General features: G+C 40.9%; 1 protein-coding gene across 2 annotated transcripts in view; it reads right to left on the bottom strand.

Moving 5' to 3' along the window:
* The window catches only part of HECW1 (HECT, C2 and WW domain containing E3 ubiquitin protein ligase 1), a gene marked incomplete at its 3' end in the record, with an annotated part of 445939 nt that overhangs the window by 70917 nt on the left and 359293 nt on the right, over positions 1 to 15729 (bottom strand). For both annotated transcript variants that reach the window (XM_080701622.1, XM_080701623.1), the window contains exon 15: positions 4602 to 4736. In XM_080701622.1, the coding sequence (XP_080557748.1) occupies positions 4602 to 4736 (135 nt within the window). The remainder of the gene's footprint in view (positions 1 to 4601; positions 4737 to 15729) is intronic.

Below are 15729 nucleotides of genomic sequence, written 5' to 3'. Positions count from 1 at the left end.
CGCTCTTAGAAGATGAGCAATCCAAAAATGAACGCATAGTTTCTAATCTAGAAAAAAATATCCGACAGCAGGAATCTGACATTGAAGAAATATGGGCCCATCTTAAGAAAGCTAACCTAAGAATAATTGGAATAGAGGAGGGAAAAGAAAGTGAAACCAAAGGGGTCAACAATCTCTTCAAGGAAGTAATAGCAGAAAATTTTCCAGACATAGAGCAAGAGGTCGATATGCAGGTCCAGGAAACTTATAGAACTCCCTTTAGACAGGATCGGCGAAGAGGATCCCCACGCCACATAATTGTCAAAATGACCAATGTGGAAGCCAAGCAGAGAATCTTAAAGGCAACAAAAACAAAGGGCCAAGTGACATTCAGAGGCAAACCAATTAGAATCACTCCAGACTTCCCAAACCAAGTCATGAGAGCCAGAAGGGCTTGGAGTAACATATTCCAAACTCTGAAAGAAAACAACTTCCAGCCAAAAATTTCCTATCCAGCAAAACTTTCTATCAAATTAGATGGAGAAATAAGAAGCTTCCATGACAAACAGAAACTGAAGGAATTTATGTCTTCAAAACCAGCGCTAGAGAAAATACTCAAAGAGATTAACTACAAAGAAGAAATAGGTAACACTCACCAGAACCAGAGAAACAAGAGTTTCCATCCAACAGACAACTAAGATTGGTTATCTGTGGAGATTCATTATTTATGTTAGTCTTTTACCTATCTCTAAATGGTATTATTTGCCTTTATTGTTGTTAATTTTTAGGATTTCTAGTTGGAATATTAATATACCTTCAGTTATAGCACTTGGAAATATTTTATCCAATTCTATTAGTAACTTTTAACTCTGTTTACATTGTCTTTGGATATACAATATTTTCTTTTATTTTTTAGGGAGTTTGTATATTCTTCTGTTGCCTGTGCCATTGAAATCATATCCAAGAAATCACTGCCAATTTCAGTGTTGTGAGGTTTTATGACCCAGATTTTCTTCTAAAAGTTTATAGTCTTAAGATTTATATTTAGGTCTTTTATCTATTTTGAGTTAATACTTATATGTGGGATTAGGTAAGGGTCCAATTTTATTCTTTTCCATGTAATTATTATTTTTCAACAATATTTAGTTAAAAGATTATTATTTCCACCACCAAATGTTCGTGGAAACCTTGTCAAAAATAACTTGACAATATAGGGAAGAATTTAGCTCTAGGCTTGTATTTAACTCCAATGGTCTATATATCTGCCTTTAGAATAGTACTACACTGTTTCAATTATTGTAGCTTTATATGGTTTGAAATCAGAAAATATATATCTGCTAGCTTTGTTCTTCTTCAAGATCGTTTTGGGTATCTAGAATTCATATTCCATATTAGGATAGATTTTTTTCTGAAAAATAAATATATAAATATATGATAGTTTCACCAAAAAAACAGAAAAAAATATGCTCTGGTAAGAAAAAAAGCAAAAAGAAATATTGAAATGTTATCTTTAAATCATCTAAAGCTTGGCATCAGACAAATGAAACTGTTATTTGAGATTATCATTTTTAATTTTGGATATTGCTATAATACTAGATGTCAACCACTAAGCCAAGCATGGGAGGGAGGGATGGGGAGAGAATGGGGTGGGGATCGGGTGGGGACTGATTGGGCAATGTGTGCATGTATGTCTACAAAAGTTTGTATCCCACTATGATGTATGAATACAGTGCACCAATAAAATAAAATTAAAAAAAATAAAATAAAATAAAAATAAAAAATTAAAAAAAAGAATATCAATGTAAAAATAATACAAAAAAAATACTGAAATTGCCTCAGTAATATTAAGAAACTTGAGCTGGGCATGGCGGTGAATGCTTGTAATCCCAGCATTTGAAAGGTGGAAACTGGAGGATTGGGTTTCCTGGACAGCCTCAGCCATTTAGCAAGGCCCTTTGCAAGTCAGTGAGATCCTGTTTCAAAAAATAAAAAGACTGATCTCCATTGCAGCTGAACTAGTTTGCACTCCTACATCCTTGCCAGCATTTGTTGCTATTTGATTTATTTACGCTTGCCACTCTGATTGGGGTTAGATGGAATCTCAGCGTGATTTGTACCTACCTAATGGCTAATGATGTAGAACATCTTTTCATGTATCTATTGGCCCTTTGTATCTCTTCTTTTGTGAAGTGTCTATTCAGTTCAATTGCCCATTTCTTGATGGGGTTATTTGTTTTGCTAGTGTAGTCTTTTGAGCTCTTTGTATATTCTAGATATTAGCCCTCTATCAGAGTGGTGGCTGGTAAAGATCTTCTCCCATTCTGTAGGCTTTCTCTTTAGGTTCTTGGCAATGTGGAGATTTCTTAGAAAACTGGGAATGGATCCACCACATGATCCAGCTCTACCACTCCTGGGTATTTTTCCAAAGGGGTTGAAATCAGAGAACTACAGTAACATATGCATACCTATGTTCATAGCAGCACAATTCATAATAGCCAGAATATGGAACCAACCCAGGTCTTCATCAACAGATGAATGGATTGAAAAATTATGGGAAATACACACAATGGAATTCTATTCATCTATAAAGAAGAACAAAATCATGGCATTCGCAAGAAGATGGAAAGACCTGGAGAACATTATGTTAAGTGAGATCAGCCAAGCACAGAAAGGTAAGCGATATATGTTTTCTCTAATATGCCCAAACTAGGGAGCATTGGGGATACCAAGGCATAATGGAGGGAAAACCTCAGCAAAGCTAGAATGGAAGGGAAGAAAAGGAAGAAGGCTGAGGTTGATTAATGGAGGAGCTACATCGGAATATGTGTAAAAGTATGAATATAGCATGGTTAATCCGGACACTCACTGTTGGGAGGGGGAATAAGGGGGAGAGGGCACCAAGCACAGTCTAAATGTATACCATTTTCAATATGTTCCACTTATAAATAAAAGAAAAATAAAATAAAATAAAAAATAAGATAAAAAGACTAAGAAATAGGACCAGGGGTGTAGCTTGGAGGTAGAATGCCCCTGGGTTCCATCCCCAGTACTGCAAAAAAAATTTATATATAGAACTTGGACATTTTAAATAAATTAAAATGGCATATTTCCAGTTGGTGCAGAATTTTAAATTTATCCTTTATTACCTCAAGACAATATAAGTTCTACTTTTATTTAAGTGCTACCAGGGAGATGATGCATTTGAGTTGAGATACTGGGATATTGGTTTTTATAGTCCATGAAAATGTCTGCATCTAGCGCGTTGTGACACACATGTAATATTCAGGGATATATAATACTCCCTCTCTACATGGTCACATTCCACTTTCTGTATGTGCAGAAAGATTCAGCATGCTTTTATCAGTATCCTAAAACAATAATACCCAAGATAACCCCATGAAAGAAATATTCATTTTGTCACATTGGCATTAAGCTATGAGTTTCCTTATTTGGAAAGAGTTTTGTCTCTCAGAGTTTACAGAAACTCCTGTTTACTATGTGACAAGGATGGTTGTCAGGCGAGTTGTAATCATCTTCCCATTTTCTCCTATGGCCCTCCCTGGAATGACTCCCTGGGGGAGAAATGTATACATACATGTATACACACACACACACACACACACACACACACACACACTCACACACTCACACACATATTCACTCCTTCCCTTCCTACAGCACTCTTCATTTTTCATTTAATTATAATTCAGCGATAACAACTGTTTTATGAAAAATGGTTCTCAGAGCCCACATTTCCTGAGATCCTCGTGTTTTCTCTGAAGAGGGCAGAGATTTTAGGGGAATGTCAGTCAGGACATAAAAAGGGATTTGCTCATAATACCATCAGGAACTGATCTGACGCAGAACAGAGCTGTATTTTGAGCTCAGAAAGGTAGTGAAAGCGACAGTATAGAAAGTCGCTGCCCCCCACGGCTCGGCAGAAGGCAACGGGGTGGTGAGAGAAGATCCAAACCCGGGAGGAGCCAGGGTGGGGTGAGAAGAGAGTACTCATGGGCTGGTGACTTCACCCAGTTCTTTTTTTCCTAGGGTACTGGAGATTGAACTCAGGGGTGGTCTATCTCCGAGCTACACCTTCAGCTTTTTTTATTTTTTTACTTTGAAATAGCGTCTTGCTCTGACCTTGAGCCTGCATCCTCCTGTCTCAGCCTCCCAAGTACTAGGATTCTAGGCATGCACCACTGCTCTTGGCTATTTGTTCCTAGTTTAACCAAGGGATACATTTATAAAGTCTTCCCCAGGATCTTACAGAGGTAGAAGTTTCAAGTTGGTCGTACACTGCCTATCAGTTTCATGGTCTTTTAATATTCCCACGAGACTAGCAGGTCTCAGGAGAGCAGCTCCGGGGTAAGCGTGGGCTCTCCTAACACCACATTTTCAATTTCCATTAAATTAGACAGATCTTCAGTGGGCAGACAGAAGGAAGACAATCTGAAGCTAGCTCTAGGGGGCAAAGTGGGGTAAGCAGTGGATGCTGGCACAGGACACCTCTGGCTTCATCTCATGCGAGAAGTCAAGTCTAGGCCCTGGCCCCTGAGATGGTCCTGGCCCCACCGGAGGAGCCGGGCTGTGCTCTTTTGAGCATGGGGATGGGTGGGGGTTACCTCTCCGGCGCTGTAGCTTCGGAGCCTCTGCAGGTGCTGGCGATGCGTCAGATGATTCGGAAGACGGCCGTTCTGAAGAGGGATTCGGGGGTCAATGAAAGTGGTAGCGCGGCTGTTGTGGTCCACAAAAAACGACTGCCGGCAGGAAAAGCAAAGCACGGTGTGAGGACAGGCCGGAACGAAGGGGATGTGATAAGGAAATGTCACAGGGGGTGTCCCTAGCTGGTTTGCACCCCTCCTCACCTCCTTTAATCTTCTCTAAACTCACCTAGCTAGAAGGGGTCTGAGGTACTGCACATCTGCTTGCTCAGTAGTTGAATGAAAAAGATAAGCAAATATCACAACCTAAAGATAATCACCAAATTTTCTTGGCCTTCATTGTCTGATTACTGTATATCTTACAATAAATGGTAAAATTTGTTCTTTAAATTTAAACTTACCTCCCATAAAAGACAAAGCTACATCTTTAAAAACAAAACAACATCCTTCGTACTGTAGGACAATCTTTCAATGACTCTTACTCTTTTTTTGAATAAGATCTAATGTTTAGTGATGGCAATATGAACCTTAAATGACCTCAATCAATGTGAGTTTTAGATATTTTTAGATGTCACCTGAGAGATATAGTCAAAGAAATTGTGCATAGATTTAGAGGTTATTCTTGGGAGGTATGAACTCGTCATTTAAATGTTGGATATCATTGTAAACAAACCTTTTAAACAACTCCATACAAAGTCATATGGGAAGTTGGTCCATAATGAAGATAAAAATTGTCTCCACTCACCCAAGACAGATGTTAATAATAACTCTTCTAATGTCATGTGAATCAATATTTGAGGTTGGCATTAAAGATCTCCAAGGTAGTATTACATACAGATTCAAAAAGGGCTCTATGTCCAAATGGAACTGAAGGTGATGTGCCCTCAGAAACTGTTAAGAGTTCCTCCTATGACCATTTCTCCTGGGCTCTCACGTTTTAGGGAAAGCATCTGATTTCTTATTTTTTTGTGACTGACTAATCTCACTTAGCATAATGTCCTATATGGGTCATAGGAGGAACTCTAGATGAAAAAGGAAATCCTATAGAGGAGCAAACAAGACAACCTAAATGAAGGGATGGGAGGGGGGAAGAAGGAAATTCTCTAAAACACACAATGTACTTAAACATACCGAAGTCGACCACTAAGCCAAGCAAGGGAAGGAGGGATGGGGAGGGAATGGGGTGGGAATTGGGTAGGGGTTAAATCAGTGATGTGTACATGTATGTCCACACAAGTTTTTTTTACCCCAATATGATGTATGAATATAATGCACCAATAAAAAATAAAAAAATAAAGATCACTATGTACTTAAACATATCAAAGTCAACCACTAAGCAAAAACAAAACAAAACAAAAAACTGTTAAGACTCATAAAGTGAAGCTCAGCACCAAAACTTGTTCAGCAAACATCATACAACAGCTTGGTAAACTGTTACCAACTATGACATCTGTAATATTTTATAAAGCAGCTAATCTAATAGTCACTATTGGGAGGATTCAAAAGTGATGGCAGTGATGTAGAAATACAAGCAAAGAATTGGAATAAGACTGAAATAGGGAAATAGGAGTAGAAAAACCACAAACCTAACAATATGTTTATATAACGAAATTCAAAATATGCAAATATATGGTAATTTAACAAATGTTAAAGGTAAACTTTATTATTCAGATGCATATCTGGAAGTTTATATTTAAATAAGTTTGTCGAGCATATGTGATATATTTTTGGTATAAATTTCTAAACATTGAATTGATTATGGAGTTAAAGTTAGAAAAGTATTATTATTTCTCCACATTAGCAAACCATTTTCCTGACATCGCTACGGATTTATCATCTTACCATAAGTCCATTTTATAATGCTACTTTTTTAAAGCTCTCAAAAATACTGAGTAATTTGAAGGAAGTCTCAAAAATGTTAAAATAGTAAATAATGGTGACTTACAACTTACCATAGGATTTGCAGAGAGAATATTTCTCATAGTTTTATTGGTCAGTTTTATTAGAGAGTATTGTCTGCTGTGTCTGTTCCCTGTTTGCTGTTGGGGCTGGGATGTTAAGGTTTTCTTATTTATTTAGATATGTGTTAGTCACATCGTAGCCTTCACATATACTGATAGCATTTTTTCTTCCTTCTTTTTCCCTCCCTCCCTTCCTCCCTTTTTCTTCTTCTCTTTTTCTTTCATCTTTCTTTCTCTTTCCTTTCAGTACTGGGAATCAAACCCGGGGGTGTTCTACCTCCAAGCTATACCCTAGACCTTAAAAAAAAAAAGTCTCAGCCAGGCATGGCGGCACACGCATGTAATCCTAGCGCTTGGGAGGCGGAGACAGGAGGATCGCGCAGGTTAGAAACCAGCCGCGCTGGCGTTAAGAGACCCTGTTTCAAAAATATAAAATAGGTCTGTGAGTGTAGCCCGGAGGTAGAAGGGCTTCCAGGAACCCCAGTAGCACCAAAAAAAAAAAAAAAAGTCTCATTAAGTTGTTGAAGTTAGCCTTAAACCTGCAATTGGCCTATCTCAGCTATGCAAGTTCTGGGATTACGACTGTGCCCAGCTCCTATTGTTTTATTACACATAAATATCTTTTTTTTTTTTTTGGTGGTACTGGGGTTCCTGGAAGCCCTTCTACCTCCGGGCTACACTCACAGACCTATTTTTTATACTTTTTTATTTGGAAACAGGGTCTCTTAAGCCAGTGAGGCTGGCTTTGAACCTGCGCGATCCTCCTGTCTCTGCCTCCCAAGCGCGGGGATTACAAGCTGCACCACCATGCCCGGCTGTGGATGCTATTTTTATTATCAGAGTTTTCCCTGCAGAGCGTACATTGAGCAATAATAGTAAGGACGAGGAAGAAAACGACTGAATGATGATGTTTGTTCATCAAATTTCTGAGAGCCATCTTGGAGATTTAATTTCTAGTGTTAAGATTGTTCTCACCGGTTCTAGAACAATCTGTGATATTAAATGACCGATTCTGTTATTTGTGCTCCAGGGTTTTAAATAATCGAAGTCAAGGTGCATCTTTTTGGAGTATATCCTGAAGTCAACATCTTGATGTCTTTTCTTGTAAAAGATATTTGACAATTTAAAATAAGTACTACCCACCCTGCCTTGTCTCAGTCTGAGGGCTTTGGGTGTGGCCACTTCACCTTAACTCCACACATCAGGTCTGCGTTGAAGATACCATATTGTACAGGACTATGCATTAAGCAGAAAGATCTAGTTTTCTCTGAACTACTGTAACCTGAAATTGGAAACATTCTTGTGAGCCTTTCCTAACCCCCCACTTCATGTAAATGTGTTGATGAAACATGATGGATGAGTATTTTGTATGAGCAAATCAAACCATTTAGTACCTCCCCTCCCTCAGTGACAGCTGACACCTGAAAGAATGTTGGGAGAGAAGTTGACATCTACTTGTATTTTTTAAGTTTCTTTTGTGAAAGATTTTTCATTCATTTTTTTTTACTGTAAAAATACATGGAAATGTATGCCTTCTATAACCACAAAAATTATAAATGACTTGGGAGAGAATTCACCCATTTTCCATTTCAGATCATGATTTTCTTCAGAAAGACTTTCTGAATCATTCCTAAGGCATTTTGTTTTATAAGCTGGATCTGTTGGTAACCAATGCTGGCAGTGCTTTCCTTTGCTGTTTTCTCCTACTGGCATGACTGTTATGCTTGGCTTTATTGTTGTTATTTTATTTTTATTTTTCATTTTATTTGGGGATGTTTTGTATGTTTTGCTATACAGACTATGTTTTGTTTGATTTTATCTTTTGTAGGAATTTGGAAGAGCAAAGTCTTATTTTAAGTGGTTTAAGTAGTTGCCTTTTAAGTATGTCAAGTTTCTGTTTTGGAAATTCCATTGTCTGACCCCCCTTGGACCTCGAATTCTCTCACCACCCACCCGCCTTATTGCCACTTCTGCATCGTGTTTATTTCAGTCTGGGAGTACAGACCCAGACCGTTATTATACTACTCTTCAACCTTCACTGTACATGTTTTCCTATTTTACTCAGATTTTCTGAGACATTTGAAAGCTTTGAAACAACAGTTTTTATGTTTCTGTATTTGATTAATTTGAATACTCACCACTAGTAGGTGTGTATGTGTGTGTGGGGGGTTACTGAGGATTGATCCCAGGACTGTTCTATCTTTATGCTACACTTCCAGGCCTTTTTGTTTTGAAACAGGGTCTCACTAAATTACTGCACAGGCCTCAAACTGCTATTCTTTCATTTCAGCTTTCCACGTTTTGGGATTACATGTGTGCGCCGCAGCTCTTGGTTTACGGCTAATTTTTTTTTTTTTTTTTTGTATTGGGGATTAAACCTAGGGGTGTTTCGCTGTCAAGCTACATCTTTAGCCTTATTTTATTTTTTATTTTGAAACAGGGTCTTACTAAGTTGCTGAGGCTGGCGTTGAGCCTATAATCCTCCTTGTATAAGCCTCCCAAGTGCAAGGATTACAGGTGTGTCCCACCATGTCTGGCTACCACTAATTTTTTTTTTTTTTTTTGTGGTACTGGGGATGGAACTCAGGGGCATTCTATCTTTGAGCAACACCCCAGCCCTATTTTTTATTTTTTATTTTTTGGTGGTACCGGGGTTCCTGGAAACCCTTCTACCTCCAGGCTACACTCCCAGACCTATTTTATTTTTTTTTTTTGGGTGGTACTGGGGTTCCTGGAAGCCCTTCTTCCTCCGGGCTACACTCCCAGACCTGTTTTATATTTTTGAAACAGGGTCTCTTACGCCAGCGCGGCTGGCTTCGAACCTGCGCGATCCTCCTGTCTCCGCCTCCCAAGCGCGGGGATTACAAGCGTGCGCCACCACGCCCGGCTCCCAGACTTATTTTTTAAAAAATATTTTTATTTGGAAACAGGGTCTCTTAAGCCAGCGAGGCTGGCTTCGAACCTGCAGGATCCTCCTGTCGCCGCCTCCCAAGCACGGGGATTACAAGCCAGTGCCACCACACCCGGCTTTTTTATTCTTTATTTTGAAACAGAGTCACACCGAGTTGCAGAGGGCCTCACTAAGTAGCTGAGGCTGTTTGCAAACCACAATCCTCCTGTATCAGCCTCCCAAATGTTGGGATTATAAGTGTGTGCCACCATGCCTGGCTAGTCTTTTTTATACTCTGATTTTCACTCATTTTTTTTTTTTTTTTACCCTACTCTTGTTTTGCTTCATAAGGAATACATCTGGAGAATGGCTTTTGGCGACTGATGAGGGTGAGTGTAGCCAACTGGAAGTGCTGATCTCACTGGTACGGTAGCTTTTCCATTGTCTTGGTGCATGAAGTTCTACTCTCTGCCTATAGGTCTACTGGGTACAAAACCTTACTTTAAAAATCAGTACTTTGTAGTTTTTGCTCTAGATTATAGGTAACTTATATTATGATGGTTACAAATTGATAAGATTTTTAGAAAACCTCTATTTAAAGACATTCCAAAACATATATAGCTATAGAATTAAAAAAAAAACTTAAAAAAAAATTTTTGGTGGTACTGGGATTCCTGGAAGCCCTTCTATATCCGGGCTACAGTCCCAGGCCTACCTATTTTATATCTTTTATTTGGAAACAGGAACTCTTACTCTTCCTTCTCCTCCTCCCAAGCACGGGGATTACAAGCATGCGCCACCACGCCCGGCTAGAATTAATTTTAATTACTTCATTTTATTTAAATTTATTTACTGGCAGGTACCAATCATATATCTTTGCAGAATATATTTTAACTACACTTACTGTAAGTCCATGAACCCAATTAATCTGCCCATCTGAAAAATTTAAGTTAGCAGTCTCATTTCAAATATTTAATTAATATTTATTTAATTAATGTTAATATTGATATTTAATATTCATTATTGTAGCTATACCTATTATTCTGATTTCTTCCTCAGATAAGCCATTAATCCAAAAGAGATTTACTGACTGTCAACTAAGTGCCAGTGCTATTCTTGGCCTTTGGAATTTAAAAAATGAGCAAAGCAAAGATTTCTGCTTTCAAGGAGTTTAAAATCCTGCCAGGAGAAAGAGGCAACATAACTTATATAGTGAAGTGCATGGTTAGATCATAGGGTGGTTGTAGAAGTGGATAGTTAGTGGGACTCAGAGAAAAGATAAGGTTTTTCATTCTTTGGGTTTTTGCTTTCTTCCCCTCATTGATTGAAATCTGGGCCTTTCCTCTTTCTTTAGGAGCTGTTCCCATGTTCATATGATCTGTCAATGATTTGATTTAGTGTCAGTTTTGCTCTGTTTTATCTGTATGCTATTAGCTTTTGCTTTTCTCAAAAATTCAAACATATTTATTTTTATCCTGTTTTCTTCATCTACCTCTTCTTAGTTTGTTTTCTCTTTGTGGTTTCTTTCTCTTGCTTAATGGAAATTACATACTCCTCTACCATTTTGTAGATGAGGAACAGATATCTAGAAAACACCTATTTCTTGAAGAAAATTATATTCTAAGAAAAAGGTATGCTTTTTCTCAACTCAAGATCCTGTCTCTGTTACCGCTTCATAGGTCCTTTTTTATTCTGTTATTTATCTGTCCCTTATTGGAGGCCATTGCAGACACTTGCCCTGCTGGTAACTGTTGTCCTTGTTCACACCTGAGGTCAGCTGTGAGGCTGTCAGGCTGTTTCCACCACAGTTGGGTGGGAGGCTGTATCTTGTCTTTCTCAGATTTTCAAGATGACAAATAGGTTAGATGGGATTTTTGCCTTTGCTGCATTTTTTTTTGAAGTGTCCCAACTTTGAGCTTTTTGAAGTGTCCCAGCTCTGAGTCATCTCCCTTTGAGAAACAACTGTACATTCAAGCCTACATTCTGCTGTGGTACATAATAAAGCTGATGGTTGTGATCTTTGAATATGTAGATAAAGCAAGAAGCAGATTGGCCAGGGTGAGGGACAAGATTATTGGGTATTGTGAAGATGGTCTGTGAAGCGCCTGCTGTGAAGATGGTACCTGCACAGTGAGCCATGTCACTTCAGTTTTCAGCAAATGGTGTTTCTAACTCCTAGTCTCCTGTGCAACATAACCTTTCCAGGTTGTAGGGCTGAGTCTACAGAATATGATCCAAAAATGCTTTTTATGATCAGTTCCCACGATCATTGGCTTTGGAAGTGAGATTAAAAAACTTCGGGACTTCTGGGAAGATGGTGAACAAGAAAAGCAGCATTTATGAGTCCTGCTAACACTCAATTTCTATTACCACAAAATCAGCACTTTTCATAGCCAGAAAACACTATCAGCAGAGAAATAAAAACTGTAAATACAAGGGACAGAGAAGAAGAATAGAAGAACAACCAGAGACCAGAAAAGAAACAAGCCCGCATTGCGGTGGCGGACGCCATGCTAGCACCATCTTGCCTCACAGCACCAGGCTCCAGAGAGGAAAGATAATCAAGGAGCTGAAGTGAGCAGCTGTGATCATTCAGATGTAATTCAGCAGTTCTTTCTGTGCAAAGAATGTCTAAAACTCCCAGTGGCCAAGCTCATCACACCCTCCAAGGACTCAGAATGGAGCTCAACAAGAAAAGAAATATGCCAGCCTCATGGCCGAGGGTGTGACAGTGGCACCATATTGCCAGCAGCAGTGGCGAGTTCACCACCATGACTGCGACAGCTCCAGATCAGTGCGCATAACAACTGTAAGTGAAACTGTGAACCCTAAAGGAGAAATCCCAGCACTGCACCCCAAGAGACTTGCACAGCTTTGATAATCTCCCTGGGTCTGAGATTTTGCATTCCAAACCAGTGAAAGTATAGCAGTAGCAGAGATACCACACCCTAGTTGCAGCTCCCTCTGTGGGAAAATGCCCAGCCTGGCACCCCCATGGTTTGGGGCAGCCTTGATTAATTCCCTGGGTCTGAGATTTTGCTATACAACCCAGTAAAGGAGTAGTGGTGGCTGAGATTACCACAAACTCGAGATCCAGAGCACCCTAAATAAAGTTGTGGTGACCCGGAGAAGAACCTAGAGAAGGCACAAACTTCTGAAATCATGGGAAAGAGGAACAACAATGGAGCAATGAATGCTCACAACCCCACAATATCAGAACCTGATAACACAGAAGTTCAGAGATCTCCAGAAGATCAAATCAGCAATATAACTGTAGAAATAATACTGTACCTTTGAAAAGAATTTAAAGAGAGTCTAAAAGAAATAAAGGATGTAATCATTGAAGTAAAGGTATCACTTCAAACTATAAACAATCGATTAGGCCACATGGAGAATAGAATCTCATTCCTAGAAGATGATCACTCCAAAAACGAATGCATAATGTATAACTTAGAAAAAAAAATCCAGAACCCCCGGAAGCCCAGGCCGTGGGGACCCGCCCGTGTGGGGTCCCACTGCCAGCAACCCCCGGAAGCCTCAGAGGTCCGGGCTGTGAGGCCCTGGCCCCAGGCGGGGGACCTGCTTGTGCGGGGTCCCGCCACCGGCAACCCCCTGAAGTCCTGGAGGCCTGGGCTGCGAGGCCTTGGCACTGGGTGGGGGGTGGGTGGCACCAGCCTACCCCCAGGAAGGCATGGTGCTGGGGAGGAGGCTGAGCCCGAGTTTCAAGAGGCCCGGTACCAAACAGCAGGCCCAGCCACAAGGTACAGAGGAACCCAGCACTGCTGTGCTAGGCCAGGCCGTAGTGTGCTTAGAACTGCAGATTCTGTTCTGCATGGTAAGGCTGTTGGACTCTGCTCTTGGAAGGGAGGAAGAAAAAATTTCATCACTACCGAGTGCCTGATCCCACAAGCTCCTCAAACCACACCGACTGTTTTCTCTTACTTAAAAAAAAAAAAAAGAAAAGAAAAAAGTAAAGAAAAATATTGGAGAGGGGTCAATATGGCCATGGTGACAGGCAGGATACTGGATATGCAGACAAAACATATCCAATTGAACTGGAACTTTTGGAAAAACTCCCCACAAAGGAGGACTGCTTCTTCTCTACATCATTAAGAATCCTAGACATCACCTGTAAGGAGAGAGTCTAGCAGAGTCCTAGGAGGAAGACAGTGCTGGCAGTGGTGGCCATGATGGCGGTGGAGGCTTATATTTGGGAGAGGCAGAAATCTGATCCAACCCACCCTGATCTTCTGAGGAAATTACCCCAAAGGTCGAATGCTACCATCGCACATGCTTAGGAACACTGGACAACATGCAGTGTGGGAAAAGAGCTTGGGAAAGATTCGAAACAGTGGAGGCAGCAGCAATGGCAGCGGCAAGTACTCAGGGGAGACAGAGATGTGATGCAATACTCTTGGAACTTTTGAAGAAATAACCCCAGAGGCAGAATACTACTACCATGCACCCTCGGGAGCATGGGACAACCTGCTGGATGAAGAGGGTGCTTGGATCGGAGCCTGCCGAGGGGTGAGGCCAGTGACAGGGATAGCAAAGCCAGGATTGGAGCCTGCCGTGAGGCAAGGCTGGTGCTGGGGCCTCCGAGGAGGGGATCGGAGCCTGCTGAGGGGTGAGGACAGTGTCAGGGCCAGTGAGGCCAGGATCGGAGCCTCCTGTGAAGCATGGCTGGTGCTGGCACCTCTAGGGCTGGGATCAAAGCCTGCCGAGGGGTTAGGTCAGTGCAGGGGCCAGCAAGGCTTGGATTGGAGCCTGCCATGAGGCAAGGCCAGTGCTGGGGCCTCCGAGGCTGGGATCGGAATCTTCTGAGGGGTTAGGCCTATGCTGGGGCCAGCAGAGCCAGGATCGGAGCCTGCTGTGAGGCAAGACTGGTGCTGGGGCCCCTGAGGCTGGGATTGGAGCCTGCCTAGGGGAAAGGCCGGTGTCAGGGCCAGTGAGGCTGGGATCAGAGCCTGCCATGAGGCAACGCCGGTACTTGGGCCTCCAAGGCCAGGATAGGATCCTGCTGAGGGGTTAGGCCGGTGCCAGGGTCAGCGAGGCTGGGATCAGAGCCTGCCATGAGGCAACGCCGGTACTTGGGCCTCCAAGGCCAGGATAGGATCCTGCTGAGGGGTTAGGCCGGTGCCAGGGTCAGCGAGGCTGGGATCAGAGCCTGCTGTGACACAAGGCCGGTGCTGGGGCCTCCAAGGCTGGGATCGGAGCCTGCCGAGGGGTTAGACCAGTGCCGGGGCCAGCGAGGCTGGGATAGGAGCCTGCCATGAGGCAAGGCCAGTGCTGGGGCCTCCAAGGCCTGGATCGGAGCCTGCTGAGGGGTTAGGTCAGTGCCGGGGCCAGCAAGGATGGGATCAACTATAAGAAGACACAGAGAAACAACATAAACTTGTGGAGACTGAACATCACACTTTTGTATAAAGAATGAGTCAGAGAAGAATTAAGAGGTAAAATCAAGAAATTTCTAGAAACAAATGAAAATAAAGATACAACATATCAAAACCTCTGGGACACTTTGAAGGCAGTATTAAGAGGAAAATTTATAGCACTGAGTACTCACATAAGAAAAACAGAAAATCTTCAAATAAATAACCTAATGACACATCTCAAAGCCCTTGAAAAACAGGAATACTCTAACCCCAAAGCCAGTAGAAGACAGGAAATTATTAAAATTGGAGCAGAAATTAACAAAGTAGAGAATAAAAAACAATACAGAAAACCAACAGAACCAAAAGTTGGTTAAAAATGAACAAAATAGATAAACCACTAGCCAACATAACTAAAAAAAGAGAATCAACCCAAATTATGAAGATAAGAGATGAAAAAGGAGATATTACTACTGACAGTGTAGAAATCCAGAGGATTATCAGAAACTACTTTGAAAAACTATACTCCAACAAAATGGAAAATCTGGAGGAAATCGACAACTTTCTAGATAAATACAACCTTCATAAACTGAGTCAAGAAGATATAGAAAATTTAAACCAACCAATAGCAATCAAAGAGATTGAAACAGCAATAAAAAGCTTACCATCAAAGCAAATCCCAGGACCTGATGGTTTTCCAAGTGAATTCCATAAAACCTTTATATAAGAGCTAACACCAATACTCCTCAAACTATTTTGTGAAATAGAAAAAAAAAATGAGACTCTCCCAAATACATTCTATGAAGCCAACATCTCACTAATACCAAAACCAAATAAAGACAGTTCAAAGAAGGAAAACTACAGGC

The sequence above is a fragment of the Muscardinus avellanarius genome (genome assembly GCF_963383645.1).
Source record: "Muscardinus avellanarius genome assembly, chromosome: 9".
NCBI lineage: Eukaryota > Metazoa > Chordata > Mammalia > Rodentia > Gliridae > Muscardinus > Muscardinus avellanarius.
This window is presented reverse-complemented; position numbering and strand designations above follow the sequence as displayed.